Source organism: Schistocerca americana, chromosome 7 (genome assembly GCF_021461395.2).
Source record: "Schistocerca americana isolate TAMUIC-IGC-003095 chromosome 7, iqSchAmer2.1, whole genome shotgun sequence".
Taxonomy (NCBI): domain Eukaryota; kingdom Metazoa; phylum Arthropoda; class Insecta; order Orthoptera; family Acrididae; genus Schistocerca; species Schistocerca americana.
The window spans coordinates 590,974,881-590,995,197 of NC_060125.1; the positions used below are offsets into that span (position 1 = coordinate 590,974,881).

General features: G+C 41.9%; 1 protein-coding gene across 1 annotated transcript; it reads right to left on the minus strand.

The window, feature by feature from the left end:
- Positions 1-4,063: 4,063 nt before the first annotated feature.
- LOC124622312 (prostaglandin reductase 1-like) lies at positions 4,064-19,272 on the minus strand. The gene is made up of 3 exons (XM_047147990.1): positions 19,059-19,272; positions 12,828-13,178; positions 4,064-4,732 (listed from the first exon to the last, which is right to left on the minus strand). The coding sequence occupies exons 1-3, from the start codon at positions 19,257-19,259 to the stop codon at positions 4,280-4,282; spliced, it is 1,005 nt and encodes a 334-aa protein (XP_047003946.1). The 5' UTR covers positions 19,260-19,272; the 3' UTR covers positions 4,064-4,279.
- Positions 19,273-20,317: the final 1,045 nt, after the last annotated feature.

Genomic DNA, 20,317 nt, shown 5'->3' on the forward strand with positions numbered 1-20,317 from the left:
TACGAAATTGTATTTTGTCTGTACTTTGTGAGCTGTTCATATTTTTTCAGAACCATTGTGATGCTATGAGAGATTTCAATGATGTATTTGTATGGGATCATGATTTTTAAAGTACATTTGAGGTAGATGACACTATTGAAATGAGCAGAGAATTTTTTTTAGGTTTTGAAATTATTGGAGGAAGCTACGACGTTTTTGAGATTTGACTGAGGTGTTATGATGTTATTATTACGACGACGGTGTGTATTATGCTGTTGAGAGGTGTTTATTATGATATGTATTTATTATGATGAAATATTGAAGTGTCGACGAATATGTATATGTGTAATAAGGTAAGGAATAATGAGTAGTGGCTAGGAACTCTGATTTGTGAAAAAAGGATGTTGGAAACCAAGAATAGTACTTTATATACGAGATTTTGTTTCTACACACTTCTAATGCAAATTTCTAACCTTTGATTTTTTTTATTTTACATGAGACTGTCACTGTAGTGGAAATTGCTGCCGTAAATATTTCTGTAAAGAAGGTACATGACCTTTACGTAATGTGCCATGGAGGCCCATCCGAGCGACAGTCATGTGGAAAAAAGTCATTAGTGTGTGCCTTTCAGAGGCACAGGTGGAGTAAAAAAAAAAGAGGCCATTATCCTCGCTATTGACATTTCTTTGTCGAAAGCATCACAAATACAACATGCTCAAACTTGAAAACATATGATTACACTGTGGAGCTCTTAATTTATGATATTTACTAAAATGCCTAATGAAATGATGAGAAACAATTTATATGTATTGTATTTCTAGTTGAGAGATTGCTCAATTTGTTTAATATCTAGTTTCTAGCTGCACTGAAGCATTGGTTAAAATAAAATTTTATAGATGTACTAATTTTATGCCTACAGATCCAGTAAATCATAACTTTATGATGTACTTAAAAAAAAAAAACGAAGGAGCACAAAAAGACATTTCCCTTCACAGGAATTGCATACATAATTTTCTTTTCAAGTACTTGGTAATTTCTTTTGTAGAATAAGTTGTGGTGCACCACTTTAATGACATAGATATTAAGATGTGAATAGACATTTCCCTTATCTGCATTGTTGTCTTTAGTCTACTATTTTTTGTGCTTGAGCTCTGTCACGTTTAGATATAAGTTATAGCATTTGCTGCTGCTGTTTGCCAGGCATAGTGCTACTGAATTTCACTTTGTGTTACTCTGTTAAGCCAGTTTTACTACTGATTTATTTTTCTTGTTGCTGCACATTGGCTCATAATAGTTGTAATGTTGCATTTTCTCTGTTAATTTAGATTTACTGCTGCTTGCTTTGCCAATTTGCATTTTTGGCATTGCTGTTTGTGTTAATTGTTTTGTGCTGCTGCATTGCCTCGTCCCTTAGTTTAGCATCTGAGCTCAGTAGATTTAAGTTAGCTTAAGATGGGGTAGGCCATATAAGAGAACAAGTTGTGATGAATTGGAAGAAATGCATTGAGATGCTGTAAGAAAATGGTTTGGCCAAAAAAGTATTTTGAAAGAGGATATGAACAAAAAAAGTAGGGTTTAGGGACAACAGGTTTAGGTAGGATTTTCTTGGAAATAAATGATGAGGTACGATAATGGAAAATAAATAATGAGGTAAGAAATATGTGAACATATAAATACAGAAAGCATGCTTGGATATAATTTTTTTGGTGGAAACAAATATTGAAATAAGAGGAAAGATATATGGAATGAAGTTTTGGGGTGGACTGCAGTACCAAATGTCACACTGAAAACAAACCCTGTCCTGTATTTTTGTGTTATTACACTATGTGAATTTGTGTTTTTTCTGTCTGTATGTGTTTAGCTAATAAGATTTAAGTTGTGGAATTTTTCTGATAATATGTTATTTACCTTGTAAAGATGCTTAGACATTATTTATTCTGTTTTGTTTTAATGCTCATGTGTGAAGTTGATGTTTCGAAAGTTACTCTGATCTTTTATGTATGTAGTTATGTCATAATTCCTGTAACACTGATGTATATGTTATTTCGATTCTTTTGTAAAGCCCCTATTACTACAAATGTTATCTGTATTGTTATGTTCTTTAATGATGTATTTTGTACCTTTGTAATTGTATTCTTATGTTATAAAATTGTAATTGACCCCAGTTCATCATATTATTAATTTGTAAGTTCCATTTCACTGCACACGTTTCTGTTGGTCATAGTATATGGACAATATGTGAGAAGTAGGGACTGTTAGTGTTTGCATGTGTGTTAATAATTCAGCAAGGGACTGGATAACAGCATTACTGGTTCTAAGGACAATTCCAAAACCTTTGTGAGCGCACAAGTGGTGGTTATGGACTTGCTATATTGTCCGCAAGATTCTTCGATGGTGATTGTGCAACTGCACAGCCGCAGCAGATGGCTGCTGGCCATCTCTACAAGGACTACAGTGGGTCCACACCTTTGATGATCCATCAATACCATCATTTCTACAAGGACTGCAGTGGGTTTGCACCTTTGGTGGCCCACCAATACCGTAACCTCTACCAGGAATACAGTGGGTCTGCTCTGTGACGACCTACCTACCAATATTCTTCAAAACTTCGACTGACTCTGCTGTGGGTTTGCTCTGTTGTGGCACATTACCTGTCTGCATGTCAAGAGTCAGCACTGTCTTTCCGTTGGTAGAACAACACTACTTCAAGACTGCATGGAAATCCACTACTTTCGTGTGAATTCTCCTTTACTGCTCAGACTTTGAGAAAACACTGCAATTTTACTGTGATGAATGATCAGAGCCGGCCGCGGTGGCCGAGCGGTTCTAGGCGCTACAGTCCGGAACCACGCGTCTGCTACGTTCGCAGGTTCGAATCCTGCATCAGGCATGGATGTGTGTGATGTCCTTAGATTAGTTAGGTTTAAGTAGTTCTAAGTTCTAGGGGACTGATGACCTCAGATGTTAAGTCCCATAGTACTCAGAGCCATTTTTGAATGATCAGGACTGTCTTTATGGACTGCGAGAAAATTTTAGCTTTTGACCAACATTGTATCAATAAGTGTGTGCATTTGATATCTTTGTTATTGTAATTATGAAAAATTTAATCAAATGATTATTGGCCACTGCCCAAAACAATTTGTAAAATTTTTTGTGGGGAGTATGGGGGCTATGTGAGTAGGATGTTTAGGTTCTTGTATTGGTAACGCCGCTGCCACGTATCCCTCTGTATGAAAATCACTGGCTGTGCTGTGTGCAGGCTGTGGCTGGTTGGCATTGTTGTAATACTCGCCATTGTAGCGTTGAGCAGTTGGATGTGAACAGTGCGTAGCGTTGCGCACTTGGAGGTGAGCCGCCAGCAGTGGTGGATGTGGGGAGAGAGATGGTGGAGTTTTGAAATTTGTAAGACTGGATGTCATGAACTGCTATATATATTATGACTATTAAGGTTAATACATTGTTTGTTTTCTATTAAAATCTTTCATTTGCTAACTATGCCTATCAGTAGTTAGCGCCTTCCGTAGTTTGAATCTTTTATTTAGCTGGCGGTAGTGGCGCTCGCTGTATTGCAGTAGTTCGAGTAAAGAAGATTTTTGTGAGGTAAGTGATTTAGTGATTTGTGAAAGGTATAGTTTAATGTTAGTCAGGGCCATTCTTTTGTAGGGAGTTTTGATAGTCAGATTGCGTTGCGCCAAAAATATTGTGTGTCAGTTTAAGCACAGTCATGTATAATTTTTCTAATGGGACGTTTCATAACTGTATCATCAGCAAACAACTACAAATTGCTCCCCACCCTGTCTGCCACATCACTCATGTATGTAGAAAATAATAACGGTCCTATCACACTACCCTGGCGCACTACTGACGATCCCCTTGTCTCTGATGAACACTCTCTGTCAAGGACTTCATATTGGGTTCTATTACTTAAGAACACAAACATTAACCAGCTACATGAATATTTTCTATCGTTTCATCCTCTTATACAGTTGCTGGTGTACAGCACTTAAGTTATGTTGTTTTTGCGACAACTACATGCTGGAACATATAATCTGACTGTGGAGTTTAGTAATGGACACAACACACAAAAGGTTTTCTATAAAATTTATTTCTTTTTAGCTTACAAAAAGTGTATCATGACGTAAAATCTAGTTGGCAAAATGAAAGCACAAACAAATTCTGAAAGAATGTTCTGTCCCAGTCATCCAGCTACCTTTTGTAGTTCACTGCACAAAATACTGTAACAAAATGTCTTTGTCCCCGCTTATGCACCCAAATCCAGTACGGTAGTATTCCTCACGCTTCAGACTTTAACAACAGCTTTCCCTAGATTCTCTCCTTGCAGCATGCCAACAAAGGCTTTGGGAGTGTTCTGGAAGCCGTCGGTAACAGTCTCGTGGTACTTGATCTTCCCCTCCCTGATCCACTGCATCAGCTGTCCGATGCCCTCTCCCCAGCGGTCGTGCCATCGGATGTACATGAATCCCTCCATGCGGAGCTGCTTGAATATGGCTGCGTGCTGGATGATGGTAGCCTTCGGGAGATTAGACTCGTTGTATCCAGATATCGCGCCGCACACGGAGATGCGACCGTACTCTCGCATGCTGTTGATGATTGCGCTGCTCATCTCGCCGCCCACGTTGTCGAAGTACACGTCGACGCCGTCAGGTGCCGCCTGCTTCAGCGCCTCTGTGACGTCATTCGTCTTGTAGTTAAATGCGTGATGGAATCCCAACTCCTCTTTCAGCCACTTCACCTGCGGAAGAGAGGCCAGTTATATCGCTACAAGAAGACGTTTTCACATTGTGGAAAGAAGTTACAGCTAGTTACTATAATGACATCCACTCCTCCTGATTCGGTTCAAAATGGCTCTGAGCACTATGGGACTTAACTGCTGAGGTCATCAGTCCCCTAGAACTTAGAACTACTTAAACCTAACTAACCTAAGGACATTACACACACCCATGCCCAAGGCACGATTCGAACCTGCGACCGTAGCGGTCGCGCGGTTCCAGACTGTAGCGCCCACAACGGCCGGCCCTCCTGATTCGAATTTGCACTCGTTTTCCCAAATCATTCCAGATGAACGACACAATTTTTGCTACAAATAGGTCATAATTAGCACTTCTCCTCTGCAGCTTTAATAGATATCTGATTATGGTGGCATATGTTTATCATACAATAATTTTTGCCTTGCTTTTCATTTTTACTGGAATGGTAAAACTGCGTTGTTTAGTGTCTTATTATTTCAACTACATTCTTCCTTTATTAACTTCTGAATACATTAGTTTTTGGAGGGGGTCCACCTTCACAAACACTCAGTTTCACCTTTTCTCCTGTTTACCACATATGTTTCGCTGAATATTGAGAATCATCAGTGGGCCTTTATTTTATTTCTATTAAACAGGAAAAATTGCTCTTTACTATGTACTTGTAAACATATAACTTTGGGTTTTGAAGACAGTATTTACAAATCTGAAACACAAAGTATTGTTTATATGCAGTGGTTTTCCTGGGTTTTTATGTTTTTTTTATTGCACTTGTTTTCTTTCGCGGCTTGTCTTTTGCCACCATATAGATCTTAATGTGGAAAAGTTATTTACTTCGAAATTTTACGCCTGGGATGTTATGGTCGACCTAACATTAACTAATTCTATTTGGAAGATTTGTGTGCGTGCATGCATGTATGTATGTGTGTGTGTGTGTGTGTGTGTGTGTGTGTGTGTGTGTGTGTGTGTGTGTGTGTTTTGTGTGTGTGAATGGGTGTGGGTTTTATTTATTTACTTACTTTTTTATCTAATTATTTATTTTATTTTCATTTATTTCTATGTATTTTCTTTAAAAAGATGTGTGTGTAAGGGAAAGGGGGGGGAGGGGGAGCTTATAGGTCGGTGTTGTCCGATAGTTCTTTGAGGGCGGGGAACACACTTCCATTATAGAGAGCTCTGTATACATGTATTATTTGTTTGTAAACGAACACAGACAGAAGAGCTTCAACCTCACGATGACAACTTCTGGATTTGTTACTCGACGCTCTATTCAATAGCTAACAACAGATTCCGGTACATCCTTGTAACTAACCACTTATGTTTATATTACCCCCAAAAATTTCGTGTAGGTGGCGATGAGATCAGATCATTAATGTGGAAAAAATATTGCGTCGCTGCATGCTTCCCCGTTCTGTATTACATTTCTATTTTGTATATTTTTGTCGATATTTTAATTTCAAAGAAAGACAGTAATAACCATAAGATCTCCCGTTTACAGTAGACGTTTGCAGTGCAAGAACACACAGACACAGCAGAAGTACGAGTACTGTGACATAAGTCAAGCCTGCGATGAGTGCGTACAATGAACTGTCTGTCGGGGTTTTGAAACAACCACAGAGTGTAATTTTTCTGAATTTACTTACGTAATTATCGTTAATGAAACATAACTATTCATTTTTTTCTACTGTCCTTAGCGGGTCAGTGTTACACTGTGGCTTTGAAACAATGATAATGCGCCAAGACTCGACCAGATAGTACGTGGTTAGAATATTCGTGAAGAATGAGTTTCGAGCTTTAAAATTAGCTGTTGTGCTTGAGAGACTGAGTGCAAACGGTTTATAGTTCATCAGTACAGTACGGAGTGAAGACACGTGAGTACTGCTCATCAACATCTATCCTTGAGACGTCTCCAGAGAAGAGTGGAGGCTGTGAACGCACGCCCAGTTTCATTCTCTTTTTCTTATTTTTCATATGTATATTCACCGATAGTAAACAAATACGACACTTCATCTCTCAAGCTCTCTTTATACCGACCAACCAAACAATACGCTTTTGTACGAGTGACACATCATACAATTTTTTGAAAATAGCCAACATAATCTCGTTGAATGGAGGTGCGACCTTAAACATCTGATCAAAAGCATCCAGATACCTATTAATGGACATTAATATGGGAGGTGTCCACCCTTCGCCTTTATGACAGCTTGAAACCTCCTAGGGACACTTTTAGTGAGGTGTGTATTTGTGAAGAAACGCCATCCCATTCTTCCTCAAGAACCGAAACGAAAGAAGATTGATTGATTGATTTTAACAGGAGAGCTAAAACAGCTTAGGTCTAACCCGCCACTGCCCGCACCGAAACTAGGTTTATCGTGCGGTATCGCTCCCTGTATATCTACTAAAGCCAACCAGTGCCCTTAAGTAGTGCAAAGAGTCCCTCTACCAGTTTTTTGTTAGACACAATTTCTTCAGGTCTAGTTGTCCCGAAGATTCTGAATCTTTTACTCTCCAATGCCATGCATTCAAAGATTAGGTGTGATGCAGTTTCTTCACCCTCATCACAGATCCTTCATTTAGGGTCCTCTTCCATTATACCCATTGTGTGTAGGTGTTTTTTGAAGTTCCCATGGCCGATCATCAGTCCAGTAATGAGTTTGATCTCTTTCCTGTTAAATCCCAGGATTACAGAGCTTCTTTTAAAACATGGCTTGGGCATCATTACCTTACCATGTTTTTGTTTATGGACCATGGTCCAATATCCTACATGCTGTTTCCTAAGCCAGTTCAGTAGTTCTAATTTGATCATAGCCTTGATGATTGTCAAGACAGGTTCCGGTCCAATAAATGGAGTTGTTGCCCCCTACCTACCCAATCTATCGGCTTGTTCATTGCCACAGGTCCCTGAGTGGCCAGGGACCCACACTAGGTTTACCCTATTGCTTCCCCCTAGCTCCACCAGAGCCCTGTGGCAATCTGCAACAATCTTAGATCTTGTTGCAGGAGCTGCCAATGATTTCAGGGCTGCCTGGCTGTCTGAATAGATGTAGATGCTACGGTCATTGTAGCACCTACTCATATTCTCCTCCTCACATGCCCTAATTGCAGTAATTTCGGCTTGGAATACAGAGGCCAGCTTCCCTAGGGAGATGCTGCTCTCCAGTCTTGGTAGAACCCCGTACAACCCTGCCCCGACGCCTTGATCTGTTTTCGACCCATCGATGAACCAAACAATGTCCCTCGTATGGTGTCGAACTGTTTTCTTCCACTGCTCCCTACTTCCAATTATTATGTTGTAAGGCTTGTCGAAGCAGTTCGGAGTTATTATATAGTCGGTGGGCATTTCCCTGGCCATACCTATATTTACCTCACTCACTACGTTAGTGTGTGATTCTGGATATCTGAATGAGACCCAGTTTTGTCCAGTTTTAAGTCTGTATGCCCCAGCTGCTGCCTCCATCTTAACCCAAAGGTGAAGTGGAGGCATATCCAGCATGGCTTCCATTCCAGCGGTTGGTGTGCTGCTAATTCCGCCCGTTATGGCCTCTCCCCGATGTTATTCAATTTGTATATTGAGCAAGCAGTAAAGGAAACAAAAGAAAAATCGGAGTAGGTATTAAAATCCATGGAGAAGAAATAAAAACTTTAAGGTTCGCCGATGACATTGTAATTTTGTCAGAGACAGCAAAGGACTTGGAAGAGCAGTTGAACGGAATGGACAGTGTCTTGAAGGGAGAATATAAGATAAACATCAACAAAAGCAAAACGAGGATAATGGAATGTAGTCGAATTAAGTCGGGCGATGCTGAGGGAATTAGTTTAGGAAATGAGACACTTAAAGTAGTAAAGGAGTTTTTCTATTTGGGGAGCAAAGTAACTGATGATGGTCGAAGTAGAGAGTATATAAAATGTAGACTGGCAATGGCAAGGAAAGCGTTTCTGAAGAAGAGAAATTTGTTAACATCGAGTATAGATTTAAATGTCAGGAAGTTGTTTCTGAAAGTATTTGTATGGAGTGTAGCCATGTATGGAAGTGAAACATGGACGATAAATAGGTTGGACAAGATGAGAATAGAAGCTTTCGAAATGTGGTGCTACAGAAGAATGATGAAGATTAGATGGGTAGATCACATAACTACTGAGGAGGTATTGAATAGAATTGGGAAGAAGAGGAGTTTGTGGCACAACTTGACTAGAAGATGGGATCGGTTGGTAGGACATGTTCTGAGGCATCGAGGGATCACCAATTTAGTATTTGAGGGTAGCGTGGAGGGTAAAAATCGTAGAGGGAGACCAAGAGATGAATATACTAAGCAGATTCAGAAGGATGTAGGCTGCAGTAGGTACTGGGAGATGAAGAAGCTTGCACAGGATAGAGTAGCATGGAGAGCTGCATAAAACCAGTCTCAGGACTGAAGACCACAACAACAACAGCATGGCTCATATACATGAGTATTTTCTTCTTAACAAATAACATAGACCACAACAACAACATGGCTAAGCAGGTCAATCTCTGCACCTTAGCAAGCTCTTTAGCAGCAACCCGCTGTTCTACCTTCTTTCCCCACACTATGGCCCCATAGGAAATCCTAGGTCTAACCACTGTGTTGTATATCCAGTGCATACCCCTGGGGCTTAGGCCCCAGTTTTTGCGAGAAGTCCTCCTAGTAACGAAAGAAGATAGTGAAGTTGGACAGTGGGATCTGGTGCGAAGTCGACGTCCTAACGGTGATTCACTAATCTCAGATAGGGGCTCTGGGTAGGCTAGTCAATTTTAAGAACGTTATTGTACACAAACCATGGGCTCACGGACGCTGCTTTGTGGCAGAGTGTAGTGTCACGCTGATACAACATTCATCGTCTCCAAACTGTACCTCTACTGTACACAGTATGCAATATTGCAGAATGTGTTCGTATCCTTCCGCATTTAGTGTTTTCTTAAACCCAGTAAGGGGACCACTCCATAACCATGACAAACACCCCAGTAGCATAAAATCACTTCCTCCGCATTTTACTGTTGGTAATAGCTGATCACAGGAACGTTCTCCAGGCATCCAGGAAACCGGAAACTTCCCACGGAATTGTCACAAGGTATAGTGTGATTCATTACTCCAAATCATCAGTTTCATCCACTATCCAGTGATGTTGTTGTTTACAGCTCTCCAAGCGTCGCTTTGTACTGACTGCAGAAACGTGTGGCCTATAAGCAGCTGCTCGATGACTGTACCCCATGTTTGTTAACTACCTGTGCACAACCAATGTGCTGGCCGTACTGCTGGTAGCACTTTGGAACTGACGAGTGAAATCTATCGCTGATTTCACGCGATTTTTATAACCACATTCCGCAATATTCGATGGTACCTGTCTCTCAGTGTGTGAGCCCTGCCTGGTCTCGGCTTACTGTGGCTGTTCCATCGCTTTTCGACTTCAAATTCGAAGTAACAGAGCTCTCCCGACTGATAAATCCTGCTGTCGCTGCTTCTCTCCCCACTTCCTTTTATACTGGCACGTCTGCCTCTAGCGACATTTAGTCGTCAATTTCCCATTACATAGAGGTGTCCGAATACGTTTGACCAGGTAATGCACATGTCTTTATTTACACTTTGTACGAGGGTTGCCAGACATTAATGCACCGCATTTTTTTTCTTCAATAATTTTTTTTGGACATAATGAGAATTACACGCACGAAAGAATGGTGTTTTATCTACATACCCTATTTTTTCACGTAATCTCCATCCCGTTCTATGGTCTTCCTCCAGCGCAAAACGTCCTGTCGGTACCAGTCCTTGTCCTGGTGACGGAGCCAGTGCTTCCCTGTGTGAATCACCTCCTCATTGTCCTCAAAGTGTCTTCCACGAATGGCATCTTTTATTGGCCCAAACAAGTGTTAAGCCCGAGGGGATAGATCAGGGCTGTAGGGTTGATGGAGTATCACTGTCCAACCCTGTTCTGCGATGCGTTCAGCAGTCCTCATACTTGTGTGGGGCCGAGCGTTATCGTGTTGCAGCAAAACATTTGCTGGATTGTTGTGGCGCCTAAGTCGCCGGAAGCGCGTCTTCAGTTTTGTTAATGTGTTGACATATGCTCCTGAATTAATGGTACCGCCTCTTGGTATCATATCAATGAGAATCACACCTTAACAGCCCCAGAACACGATGATCATGATCTTACTGGCGGAAGCAGGTGCTTCGAATTTTTTCTTCTGCGGGGAAAGAGAACGGCGCCATTCCATCGACTGTCGTTTTGTTTTGGGCTCAAGATGGTGAACCCAGGTTTCATCACCTGTCACAATCTGGGACAAGAAGGCCTCCCCCTCAGTTTCAAAACGTTGCAGCAAATCAAGACAAAATGTTTTTTTCTGTGCGATTTGTGATCCACCGTTAGACACCGCATGACCCATCTTGCACACGCTTTTGAATATCCAAAAATGCGGATAACTGCATCCACACTTCCTTTGCTGATTGACAGATGCAGCGCCAACTACCGAGTCGTAATGCGTCTGTCCTCGTGAAGCCGGCCGGTGTGGCCGAGCGGTTCTAGGCGCTTCAGTCTGGAACCGCACGACTGCTACGGTCGCAGGTTCGAATCCTGCCTCGGGCATGGATGTGTGTGGTCTCCTTAGGTTAGTTAGGTTTAAGTAGTTCTAGGTTCTAGGGGACTGATGACCTCAGATGTTGAGTCCCATAGTGGTCAGAGCCATTTGAACCATTTGTCCATTTGTCCTCGTGAATGACAACATCAGCTCGCTGCAACATGTCAGGTGTGACAGCCGTGGATGGTCTCCCCGACTGCTGCAAATCGTCGAGCTTCACCGAACCACCTTCTGATGACCTCACCCTCCGTGCCCAGCTAATAACTGTACTCCTGTCGACAGCAGATGCTGCATAGACTTTGCACAAATGTTTGTGAGTATTCCCCACTGTTTCTCCTCTACAGTGAGAAATTCAATGGCGGCACGTTGCTTGTAACGTGTGTCACCCTCAGACGCCACTTTGAAACTGTATTGCAGCTACGCTATCTGTCTGAAGAGATGGAAACTTGGCGCGCTCACTCAGGAGACTTCAAATAATACATACGTAACGTTTCCCATTCGTAGCATTGTTTTCAGCTGAGATAAAAATGGGATGCATTACTTTCTGGGCAGCCTTCCTATGTCTGAAGAATGTAAGGATTTTGAGGAAAACTCAGCAGTACTTACGAACAAGTGTCACTGATCTGATGAGATTATGCTGCACTGACCTCACCTGCGTCTGTTGTGTACATAGTTCCACGTAGTCAGCGCATACACAACTTTCCCACTAGAGCGCGCCCCGCTAAGCACAACGGCGCAGGCGCAGCGCTCGTCCATCTCCGCACTACGAGATGGCGCTGCCATAGAGACGGACCAAATTCTGCTTCCACAGATCTGTGTATTAATATGTAACGCAGCCAATGAGATTGCTGCTAAAGTAGAACTTTTTCTACTCGCGGATCACACTCGCGCAGTGATACACGAATGCGCGTGGTATTATAACGAGTGTACAGACCTCCGATTAGTCAGTCTGCATTTGTCTGCACTAATCTGTACCAGTCCGCATTAGTCTGTACCAGTCTACATTTGTCTGTACCAGTCTATAGTCAAGTTTCAGTCTGCGCCTAATAAGATTACTATATTCCTGTACATAGCCATGAAGATAAATGTATACACACTTTTGTCAAGTATCAGAGATATATGCGAGAATAAGACTAACGTACCAATACCAAAGGAACTTCAGATTGTCAATTGTAACTAGCATCCAGAACCAAGTTAAGTAATTTTTATGTTTGTTATTATTTTAATAAATGTGTGTGAAAATTAATCAAGTTCTGTTTTAGGTTGGTCACCGTAAATCTGCTACTCTAAGCGTGCAAGTGGCATTTCTATCGTCCGACCTAACGGCAGAAGATAAACACGCCACGATAAGACCACGAGACATATTGCTGACACTCAACTACTTCGTTAGAGCGACATGTCAAATAATCTGATGGTGTGTGTACTGAAGGTCTTACAGTACGCACACCACAGTGTCATAGGTGCAGGAATCGCAAATGGAAGCGGTGTCTTACCTTAGCGTCTGATCCTGCGAAGCCAATTACTTTGCACCCCTTGAGGCGCGCTATCTGCCCGACTACGGACCCCACAGCACCTGCTGCCCCACTGACTACGGCGACCTCTCCCTCCTTAGGCTTGCAGATCTCCAGCAGTCCAAAGTAGGCCGTGATTCCGGGCATGCCCAGCACCCCCAGAGAGAGGGAGAGGGGCAGCTCCCCCAGGTCTGGCACCAGCATGACCGGCGACATGAAGTAGGGCGCATCCGGCCCCACGTCGGCCACGGTGCGGTCGCGCCACCCCCAGTAGCCGACCACGTACCGCCCCACTGGGAAGCCCGCCGCACGGCTCTCCACGATGCGGGCCACCTGTGGGCAGAGATTAACACACTTCTCTTTGTGATTTCTGTTAATTGCAATAACTGGTATTTTTAGTAGTGTTTTGTTACGGTTTTGCGAATTCACAACCTGTATCCCTCCACAATGGAAGTGAAACGTGGAGTGGACGATAAATAGTTTAGACAAGAAGAGAATAGAAGATTTCGAAATGTGGTGCTACAGAAGAATGCTGAAGATTAGATGGGTAGATCACATAACTAATGAGGAGGTATTGAATAGAATTGGGGAGAAGATGAGTTTGTGGCACAACTTGACTAGAAGAAGGGATCGGTTGGCAGGACATGTTCTGAGGCATCAAGGCATCACCAATTTAGTATTGGAGGGTAGCGTGGAGGGTAAATATCGTAGAGTGACACCAAGAGATGAATACACTAAGCAGATTCAGGAGGATGTAGGTTGCAGTAGGTACTGGGAGACGAAGAAGCTTGCACACGATAGAGTAGCATGGTGAGCTGCATCAAACCAGTCTCAGGACTGAAGACCAAAACACATCCCTCCACAATCCACCAACATTAAAATATTTCTGTTGCTATCGTCTGACCTATTACATTGTGATTAGTAACTTGTAAGGACTAACAGTCACTGACAAGTGCGTTGCTAACTGGTATACCTAGCCAGGTGGATTGTAACAACGTGACGGAAGCCATATGTTCTCGCTTGTAAAGGCGATTACTTGTTTAGACCTAACGTTAGCGTTTTCGATAACCGACGAGACAAAATGTTAGGTGATATGATATTGTTAATACTCGTATTTAGAACCATTCATCCTCAGTTGTTGCTGACAGGCTAGAGTGTGATATTAGAACTCCACAAAATCTTGGTTGTAATGACAGACTGAGACAGACTGATCTCTAGTGTAGCCTGATGTTTGGATTAGGTTGGAAGGCGATAGTTTGCTTGTGAATTGGCGGAGCTAACGAATGAAAATGGCAAATAAAAGTTGTGGTAAAAGATTGACCTACAGTGTAGCCTGATGTTTACGTTCACCCAATTTGCTACGTTTATCGCACTTTTCATCAAAAAATCTAAAACTGCAAGGTAAAGTCAGAAAACGTTTCTCAGATAATGGACAGGACTACTACATAACTTTTACTACACGATAAACAAAAGTTACTTGAGAACTGGACACGACTGTGCACAGAGAAAATTTTGCCCCAACGAAACAGTCTATAGCAAGTATGGATTAAATGTATTCTTCCTCAGGCTTTCAATTTTTTAGTATTGAAACAAGTGTGAATATTAATGGTGGATGTTGAGAATAACACAATTTGCCATGCACTACAGTTCGAGTTTGTGTTTAGAATACGTGGACCACTTCTTCGACCATAGACAGTTTATACATCGATAGCCTGAGACACAAGACTCTCAGAACGAAGTACGAACGTCGGTCAACAGATGGCGTATGACGTTGAAAGTTATAATGCCTCTTTTAGTAGAATAACCTTGCTTTTAGTTGTTACTTGTGACTTATATAATAACCTGTGAGTTTCATGATAGTGTGGATGCTATAAAACAGGTGGCACGCAGTCTGAATGTAACTGAAATCACAGCCAAATGCTGATAATTTGTTACTGTCTTAGGCGTGACTTATTGATCATTTTATATGTTCCGGACATTGTATCAGCTTTACTAGCGATCTTGGCGTTTGAAAGTTTCTTCAGAGTTCTCAATCACTTGTTGATTTCTTGCCACCCAAGTTCTCTACAAAGCGCTCGAGAAAGATCTACTGCAGACTGCATAACAGAAAGGAATTACAGCGTGAGAATTATTGAACTATATGAAAAAACGTAATTTAGTTACAAACTACAGCGTGCACACACCTTATTCAACATTTAAACGTTACTACATATATTCGGATATAGGTTATGACATGTTCGATAAGACTGCCTTCATTGGCGTTGATGCGGCACAGACGAATAGCGAAATTCTGCATGACCTGCTGAAGTGTCGGAACATTGATCTTGTCGATGGCCTCTGGAATAGCTGTTTTCAGCTCAGCAATAGTTTTGGGGTTATTGCTATACACCTTGTCTTTAATATAGCCCCACAAAAAGGAATCGCATGTATTCAGATCCCGAGAATATGGCGGCCAATCGAGGCTCATGCCAGTGGCCCCTTGACATCCCAAAGGCAGAATGCGGTCCCCAAACTGCTCCTCGAGGACGTCAAACACTCTCCTTCTTCGATGGGATCGAGCTCTGTCTTGCATGACCCACATCTTGTCTAAATCAGGGTCACTTTGGGTAATGGGGACGAAATCATCTCCAAAACCTTCACGTACTGTTCGGTAGTCACCTTGGCATCAAGGAATATCGCACAGTCAACTGTTGAGGGTGAAGAGACTTCTCGATCGCGCATTGTGGATTCTCAGTTCCCCAAATGCGCCAATGTTCCTTATTGACGAACCCATCCAAATGAAAGTGCGCTTCTTCGCTAAACCAAACCATGCATCTGAGTACTAATTCCCACCGTGCCCTGCGGCCAACCGTACAGTTTGAACGTGCTAACGCAAACCGTTCAGAAGTAATGACGATTTCATTTCATACAGTTCAATAGTTATCACACAGTGCTTTCCATCGATTTACATTCGTAATATTAACGTCACACTGTAGTGTATGGTAAAATATAGTCTGCCAACACAGTAATATTTAATGATATGCTGTTTCGGGGTCTTCATTCCAAAGACTGATTTGATGCGTCTGTATCTGTTAGACCTTCTGATTAACTCTCATCATCTCTGCATACCTAATGCAAGCTTTGTCCGCATGAAACTCCATAGCCGAACACTGGCCGCCCTCTACAATTTGTAGCAACACACTTCTCCGAATTACCAAACTGACTATTGCTTGATGCCTCATGATCCAATCTTACAGTTAAGTTTTGCTCATGCACTTTTTTCTGCTCAACACGATTCAGTTTCTCTTCATCAGTTATCCAGTCTACTCATCTAATGTTAAGCATTCTCCGTAACATCCGACATTATTCTATTCATGTCTGCTCTGTTTATTCTACACGAATCGATTACAGATAAGGTTACTACAATCCAGCAAATACTGTCGTGGAAGACATTCTGACTTTCAAATTTGTGCACGGTATTAACGTTTTTCTTGCTTTGCTTGAGGCTTACCCGACGGATTAGTAGGAAAGGTTGTCGGAAGAGAGGTCGACTGTCGTTGTGAAATAGGCACAATGTTTCATTGACGCAGCTGATCGACATCTGCAGGTGCGTCGAACTCACTGCTGAGTTATGACAGTGATAACATTCATTATTCAGCAATGTATTAGTCGCACCTGAAGATGTCATTCGGTTGCGTTTGATGAAATATTGTCGAAATTCACAACGACATTCGACCTCACACCCGACAACTGTTTCCACTCCCTATTTCTTATTTTTAGAAAAGATTTCATTGCTACTGCTAGTATACATTTCATATTCTCGTTACTTCTGCCATCGTAATTTATTTTGCTGTCCAAATAGTAAAAGTCGTCTACTACTTCTAGTATCTTGTTTCATAATCTAATTCCCTCATCATCGCCTGATTTAATTCCACTACACTTCGTTACCTTTGCTTTGCTATTGTTGATATTCATCTTACAACTTCTTTTGAAGACACTATCCATTTGTTCAAATAATCTTCCAAGTTTTTTGCACTGTTTGGTAGAACTGCAATGCTGTCAAGAGAACTGACGCGTTTTTTATTTGTTCTGCTTCAACTTTAATTTGCTTTCCGAATTTCTCCTGAGTTTCCTTCATTGCTTGTTCAGTGTACTGACTGAATAATATGATGGAGAGGCAGTTACTGATTTCCTTTTCGTATTCTTCTTGGCAGCTGCAGTCTGGTTACTGTGCAATCTAAATACATTTTCCTCCGCGTGTTTTATTTTCGATAACTTTTTAATTCCAAAGAGTGTATCCCAGTCAACAATGTCATTGTTTTTTTCTAAATATACAAATGCTATAAATATTGTTTTGCCGTTTTTGAATCTATCTGCCCAGATAAATTTTCTCGTATGATCCTACATTTCTCCAGAACCCAAAAATATCCCCCCCCCCCCCAGGTCATTGATACCTGTCGTTCCATTCGTCTTCAGGTGAATTAGTGATCTAACAATGCTTTTTATACGTAGATATCACATCAATTAATACTATTCTGCGTTTGCACAAGCGGCTGAAAGCTGTAGTGTAAGTTAGAAGAAACTAAACCTTGAACCAAAGGGCTGCTGTACTCTTATCAACTGCTATGTATTCAAAAGAGTGATATGATTCTGTTGACAACACGTCTTCTAGGAAAATGCAAGATGTCGGTTCAGAGAAATTAAATTTTTCTTGTTACATAAAGCTTATGAAATATGTCGATGGACAAGGAGTGATTGAACTAGTGTCAGTTAGTCACAGCGATTGGTATTACATAAAGTAACTGTTGACTAAAGATCGTATAACGCACTTGCCAGTTGTCAACGATATTAAGAATAACATAAATACAAGTCAGACTATTCCTATTTTTCTAAACACACGGAATTTGGATATTTCTTATAGACCATAAACATCTGTAAATGTCGAATTAATGTGTGTGATAAGTAGCAGTTCACAACAAGATGACTTTTACAGTAAAACAGTAATGGCAACTTTCTTATACAGTGAGACTGATGGTTTACTTAACGACATATGAATTGATCGTGTACTGTTGTAGGGAAGAGAGTCATGGATCCTTAAAAACGAGATAAAAGCAAACCACAAGCATCAGAAATGAGATTTTTTTTAGGGAAGTGAGAGTTGTTCCCAGTGAAGACCGCATAAGAAATGAAGTTGTTAGGAACGAACTAAATATTTATAACGCTAATGAAAAGACTGAACAAAATAAAACTGTATGCTAACATCACCAACAAAGAATGAGTGGCCACGCTGTACCAGCCAAGAGGAAGAAGGGACGTACGATGGCCCAGAAAGAGGTGGCAGTAAAAGGTGAAGCCGGAAGAGGCACAAACGACTCAGCCTTGAAGGACAGAAGAAGGAGAAGATAAAATTGATCGTAACTAAAGGACCACGGCAAAAATCGCATTCAGTTAACGATAGATTTATGTCTATCATTTTATGATCAAGTAAATAAAAAAAGGCGTACACCAACAAACTAATTATTCATAATGTTATCATTTGAGATTAATACCAACTCACAAAGCAGTTTCCGTATCGATCTGATTACTTCAGCTTTGTTACTTATTAGAAATAAGCATGTGATAATATTATTCTCATTCATCATCGCCTGTAAGCAACTTAAATCTGCCACGGTTCGCGCCGCTGCCCCCGTCGAAGGTTCGAGTTCTTCCTCGGGCATGGGTGTTTGTGTTTGTCCTTAGCGTAGGTTAGTTTAAGTTAGATTAAGTAGTTTGTAAGCCTAGGGACCGATGGCCTCAGAAATTTGGTCGCATAGGAGCTTACCACAAATTTCCAAACTTAAATCAAGTAATAAAAAAAAAAGATAAAAGTGAAATACGAGTATCTGTCAAAACGCCTGAAAAGGCTTTTATCTTTCAAAAAATTGAACTCGTTCATGTACAACATTTTTTGCAAAGTTTTATCATCTGTCATTACCCAAAAGTAAATTGATTCATTGACTTCAGCACAGCAAATCGTTTTTATTTTATTTTTGCATCAGTGGTGAACAGAAACAGGGGGTGCCAATGGAAAGTCAGTGATGTTATTTGTGAGCGTGTGTGTGTGGACTTGTGTTCTTCAATATGGCGTACCTGTAATAATTTTGTCATTCGCAATGGTGTTCTTCTGTCAGGACAGTAATTAGTACGAGTTAATTAGAATTGGTTAGCAACGGAGGCATATGACAGCAACTTCACCTGCGAGCCGATCATGGTGGCGCCGACTTGGTGCATGTTCTTGTACGCCCTCTGGTAGGGATCGACGCTGATGTAGACTGCCTCGGCGAGTATCTGGCCATCGCGGAGGGCCGGCAGGTCCTCCTCCTCGATGCGGAAGTCTTGGAGCCGCGGCTCTCCCTGGAACACGCGGGCGATCACGATCTTGCGCGCCTTCACCATGGCTGCCGGTGTCCTACTGCAAGCGCTGTCGCTGCACGCCGCTTATATAACGCGGCCGCGCCGCGAGGCCTTGGCGCGTTGTCATCGCTATCTGTATTGGGTCCCAGATGGAAGGTCGTCAGACTCACTGTGCTGAATCACTGTGCGTCTGAGAGGCGATGAGATGCAAATTCCACCACTGTCTTGCAATTTAACATCCGTTTGTTGTGTAAATTAATAGCTAGTTCTCTCTACAAATGTACGAGGTGCATTCAAGTTCTAAGGCCTCCGATTTGTTTTCTAATTAACTATTCACCGGAAATCGATGAAACTGGCGTTACTTCTCGACGTAATCGCCCTACAGACGTACATATTTTTCACAACGCTGACGCCATGATTCCATGGCAGCGGCGAAGGCTTCTTTAGGAGTCTGTTTTGACCACTGGAAAATCGCTGAGGCAATGGCAGCACGGCTGGTGAATGTGCGGCCACGGAGAGTGTCTTTCATTGTTGGAAAAAGCCAAAAGTCACTAGGAGCCAGGTCAGGTGAGTAGGGAGCATGAGACATCACTTCAAAGTTGTTATCACGAAGAAACTGTTGCGTAACGTTAGCTCGATGTGCGGGTGCGTTGTCTCGGTGAAACAGCACACGCGCAGCCCTTCCCGGACGTTTTTGTTGCAGTGCAGGAAGGAATTTGTTCTTCAAAACATTTTCGTAGGATGCACCTATTACCGTAGTGCCCTTTGGAACGCAATGGGTAAGGATTATGCCCTCGCTGTCCCAGAACATGGACACCATCATTTTTTCAGCACTGGCGGTTACCCGAAATTTTTTTGGTGGCGGTGAATCTGTGTGCTTCCATTGAGCTGACTGGCGCTTTGTTTCTGGATTGAAAAATGGCATCCACGTCTCATCCATTGTCACTACCGACAAAAAGAAAGTCCCATTCGTGCTGTCGTTGCGCGTCAACATTGCTTGGCAACATGCCACACGGGCAGCCGTGTGGTCGTCCGTCAGCATTCATGGCACCCACCTGGATGACACTTTTCGCATTTTCAGGTCGTCATGCAGGATTGTG